The 5,242-nt window shown below is 35.1% G+C and overlaps 1 protein-coding gene across 1 annotated transcript in view; it reads right to left on the bottom strand.

Moving 5' to 3' along the window:
- The window catches only part of NLK (nemo like kinase), a 193,648-nt gene that overhangs the window by 76,947 nt on the left and 111,459 nt on the right, over positions 1-5,242 (bottom strand). The window contains exon 2 of the mRNA XM_019647056.1: positions 2,140-2,269. Coding sequence (XP_019502601.1) covers positions 2,140-2,269 — 130 coding nt within the window. The remainder of the gene's footprint in view (positions 1-2,139; positions 2,270-5,242) is intronic.

The raw sequence follows: 5,242 nt of genomic DNA, 5'->3' as shown, positions 1-5,242 counted from the left end.
GCTTCCCTGCTTGCACCCAAAAACACATAAAAAGGATTCTCATCTTTCATATTTAATTTGTTCCAACCAGGGTTTTCTGATTTTTTTCAATGTTTATCCAACTTTAGTTATAGCTGAGTTGGCTCTCTACATAAGAGATGCTTTTCTTTTTTTTCAAGATACTTATAAAATGATCCCTAAATCTGTTAATCTGATATTACAAGGAAAAAAGGCCTTATTCAATAGCTGGAGCCGTGAAATAGTTCAGTTTTTTTCTCATCTCCTAAACTAGTGATCAGAAGAAGCAAAACATCTACATTTAATGGAAAGAGTTAAATATGAACTTAAACATCTTCTTTGTGTTATAGTATAAATAGCAATGATCCCAACAGGTGAGACAGTACTGGGCCATTCTGATCTGATCTGTAGTGAGACACCCAGGGGTGCTGATAAAGGAGGATGAATAAGTTACTGAATAGGCAAGTCATCCAATATATCAGGCTGTCATACTTATTTTCAAATACTTATTACTAGTGAATAAGATCTAACTTTTAAGACCTCCTCAACTCCCCACGAATAATCATTGGTTAAGTTAAAATAAAGGTGAAAATCACTTTATGCTAATTGTTGTTATCTTGGGAATGTTTTATTGTTCATGTGTTAATTAAATTAGTTCCATTCTTACTGCAGATGCTGGGAAGATATGGAGACTTATCTTCCTCAGTCAATGTCAAGTATCTCTGTGAGAAGTCTGACCTGCCTGCAGGAAAACTGTCACGGGGAGCTTTTCAGTGGGGGTTTTCTCATGTTAGAGGGTGAACATGACACACTTAGTTGGCCAAGTCTAGGGCGCTTTTATGGCCCACTAGCCACAGCCCTCTCCTAGAAACAGGCCTATGAATATTGTATGGGTAGGAAAAGGAGTTGCAATGAAGGAAAGCTTTCTTTAAAAATCCACAAAGAAAAATAATTCACAACCACATCTCCTTGCATTTTAACATTTTGGGCAAGAAGAGGTTACAAAGGGTAACCAAAACTAAAACAATGGCACACAAAAATGTGCTTGCTTTTAATCCCCAAATATGTGTTCAGTAAGAGAAACACTATGGAATATAAATTTTTTAAAATAAAGAATGGCAATTTTTGTTGCACATTAGATTTACAAATATAGAAGACAACAAATGAAAGAAAAGAACAGTTTTATTCACATGGTAGGTTTATAACAATATGGTTTTGCTGATGTCAAAAATCGTAATGAATTTAGAAACAAAGTTCACATCATCAGAAAAAAATTTTAATTGCCACAGAGAATGCTTTATCATTTAGCATTTTAGTGGCTAAACTAATATTTATTGAAATATTTAGAAGTAAATACTGTTAGTATAACTTGAATGTTCATGAAGGTCATCAGTTTAAATTATTAAATTACTTAACATAACATGTAAGTCCCACGGATTGGGGGAGGAGGGTTGTCACCTCGAGGGGTAAAAAGTATAACTATTGCACTGTGTTGTACAGCTGAAACTAATTCTAAAAAATGTGTATTTCACAATAAAAAACAATAATTAAAAAAANCGTAGGCTGCAGTGGAGCTGCAGTGGGCTGCCATGAGCTACCATAAGCTACCGTGAGCGGCCAGCAGCCAGTGTGAGCTGCCAAAAGCTGCTGTGAGTGGCCGTCCAGTGGCCAGCGACCGATGTACCTCACCCAGGAAGAGCGCAATGATAATACCAACACGGGCCAGTGAAGCGATGTCCTCCACAACTAGATTGAAGAACAAAAGGACAGCAACTTGTCTGTTCCCCTTCCCCAAACGCCCAATAAAATCTTAAAAAAAAAACCACTTAAAATCAGGGGCCAATTATTTTCACTTAAATCACCCAGACTACATCTTACACTCTATTTTTATGTTGAATATTAGTATTGTTCCTCCACTAAATATTAACCTTTGCTTTATATCAATTAATATTTATCTGTCAATCAATAAATCTTAGAATTCACTTAAACTTGCTCACTGTTCACAAAAAAGGATCCAATTTGTCATAGGTTTCCAAACACACTAATAACTTGCACATTCCCTTTTTAACTAATTTTTGCTCTTTACTCATACAATTAAGCATGCTTAGAAAATAGTTTATCCCAAACACCAGTGTTACTTACATTATCATGTTTAAAAAAACACAACATCTTCAATTCCCGGAAGACCCTTTTGCAAGAGACCAGATTCTGGAAGACGTTGGGCATCTTTTTGAGCGCTACTCTCTTTCCGTCTCTTGGATCTGTTACTGACCTAAAGAAGCAATATTCAGGGGGAGAGGAAAAAAAAACAAGAGAAATCAATTCCAAACCTTGTTCTTTAATGTTTCACAGCATGACAAATATCTTTATCTTAAATATGAAATACTAAATCCACTTAATAATGCTTAAGGGTGTCAGAAAGATTTTAAAAAGTACACACCTGTACCTATAATCAAAGGGAATTTTAGCCCACACAATTCATCTGTTCTGCTTTTTCTTTATTTTTAAAATCTCCCTGTCTAAATTTCTATAAACATTTAGTCTTTCTGAGAGGTTACTTAGCAATACATCTGACGTGAGAGGGCTATTTGTGGCAAAGCCATTTTAAAAACAGCACCCGGGGTTGGGGAAAGGGGCAGTTATATTGTAGAACATTAACATGATTGAGGTCAAATTAGTTTTATGCTTTATTTTCAAAGCCAAATTCAAGATGGAAGAAGATAGATGTTCACTCAGATGTTATCACATTCAGTTCAACGTAGAGAACACAATTTGAATACCTTGGTTTCTTACACAAATGAACAGCTTTTAGTAATAAGGATATCAGTACCACCAGTAGCTGAACAGGGTCCCCTCCTGAGAAGAGCGTCAGCTTGCAGCTATAGCTTCTAGGTTATGATAACCTCTTCCCTTTAGTTTCTCAGCTCTTGGTGTGGTGGCTGCCTCCTGTAATTGCTATCTCTTTAATAGCTCAGTGTCACCCTTATTTCTCTCTTAGCCCTCTAACGCCTGTGTACCAATTCCCTGTACTTCCTTCCCTATGTTTGGAAGGCTAGTGTGGTTTCCATTTTTCTGGCTGGACCCAATTGACACATAGTAAATCAAAGTTTTTTAAAAAATCAATATATTTGGTAAATATGGGCCAACTGGCCATTTGGCAAATTGATTTTCCATAAATTAACATAAAGCTTTTTTCCTTCCACCCATCATCTATGAATGGTTGTCCTTGTATAATTTATTCCTGTCAGATTTATTTTGCTAGATTCCCACTTACCATTCCCAGCTACCATCATCTTTCAGTTCCTGTTTTGGTCATCCAATGATTTGTTATCCCTCCCATATTTGTGTCATTTTAAAAGCTGATCTGTATGTCATCAGTGCCTTTATCCAAGTTTTAAATTAAAGTTTAGAACAGAACTGAGAACATATTTCTGCAATGGATATAACACTAGAAACCATCTATGAGACTGGCATCCAATCATTAAGCTTATATGGTTACTGAATTATTTAATTAACTACAATCACTGAGTTTATTTCTCCATCTTGCTCACAAGGAAATCAGACATTCATCAAATTGCCTTCCTGAAAACAAAGCATTCCTGTTATCTACCTGTGTAAAAACCATACCAAACTTCTTTGTGAATACCATGACTTCTTTATAAATTCATCTTAGTGATCACTACATTTCCTTTCCTAAATGCTCATGAAATCCTTAAATGGTGCATTCTAGTATTTTTAAACAGCATAAAGACTCTTCTTTCTTCAACCGATTGGAAATTTGATAGTTATTATTTTAAACTCTAACAGCTTGAAATTAATTCAATTGGCTAAGCGACCTAACATTCTTGACTTTTGTTTAAAAAATAGCAAACAAAATCTACAACATTACTTAAAATCCATATAAACTAGAAGAGTAAAATACGAAGGAAGCTGAATACAATATTTAATTCAGACTATTAAAAAAATTTTTTTTTCTGTTTAAATACACCACTTCTGGAGCTAAAAACTAGAAGACAAAAATGTCAATGAAAAAGCAAGGAAGGAAAATCTGGGATCACACATTGCATTTTGTTGTCAATGTCTCTTGAGTCTTCTATACTCTAGGGCAGCTGTTTAGCATTTCTTTTGTCTTTCATGACACTGGCATTTTTGAAGAGTAAAGGCCATTTACTTTATAGAGTGTTCCTTAATTTTGGTTTTTCTGGTGTTTTCTCATGATTATATTCAGGTTATGCATTTTTAACAGGAATAACACAGAAGTGGGATCTTTTCAGTGCATCATTTTAGGAGGCACACAATGTCAATTTTCCTCATTACTGTTGCTAATTTTGATCAATTGGATGAGGTGTCTGTCAGATTTTTTTCACTGCAAAGTTACTATTTTTTTCCCTTTGTAACTAACTGTGTGAATATTCTTTTCCTCGTCAAACTCTAACCCACTACCTTCGGCATCCACTGATGACTTTTTTTGCTAGAATCAATTATTACTATGACGACTACCAAATGGCACTTTAATAATTTTAATACCTGTACAATAAATATTAGTTTTTAAAAATGAGTCAATTGATTTAACACAGTGCCCTTTCCAAAGGCTTCATACAGAAATACTCCCTCACCCTACTGGGGTGAGGAAAGCTGCTCTAAGATAAACCCACACCTGGCTCAAGGTTGGTGATGTGTCTAGTAATGTTTTAAGGTAAAAATTCACAAAGCAGCATTTTATTATTCATGCAAAAGTCAGTCATGACTGTGGCTGGTAACAATATAACTAATGAATGTGAATGGCTGTGCAGTAATTTCACGCCATGTTGAGTTTGTTCTCTCTTAATTTGAGGTAACAGATGCTTTAGTTCAGCACAAACAGTAGCACAGAACACAGATAAGTGTGGGAAGCCTGTTACACAGGAATTCTTTCATTTTCTTTGTGACTGAAAGGCTTGCTGTGCTCAGTTTCTCTCCTGCTGTAATACCCTGGTTACAACCGCACTTGTTAATGAAGATCCAGCTGTAGAGATAACAAATAACATTTAGGATAACTTTCCTCATTTCAGAAAAAAGGAGCCATCCTTCCACTTACAATTCACTTACTGGTCAGTTACTTTCTCTGCTAAATACTGGATGCCTTAAATAAAACAGTGCATCTGTCATTTCATCTAATTACAATCATGAGATTCATGTTATACCAACAGTACTTACTTCCTAAGTTTTCAATGAATGTTTGATTCTGTAAACAATATATTAAAAA

Source organism: Hipposideros armiger, unplaced genomic scaffold, assembly GCF_001890085.2.
Source record: "Hipposideros armiger isolate ML-2016 unplaced genomic scaffold, ASM189008v1 scaffold_108, whole genome shotgun sequence".
NCBI classification, from domain to species: domain Eukaryota; kingdom Metazoa; phylum Chordata; class Mammalia; order Chiroptera; family Hipposideridae; genus Hipposideros; species Hipposideros armiger.
Note: the sequence above shows the minus strand (reverse complement) of the source record. Positions and strands in the feature narration are given on the sequence as shown.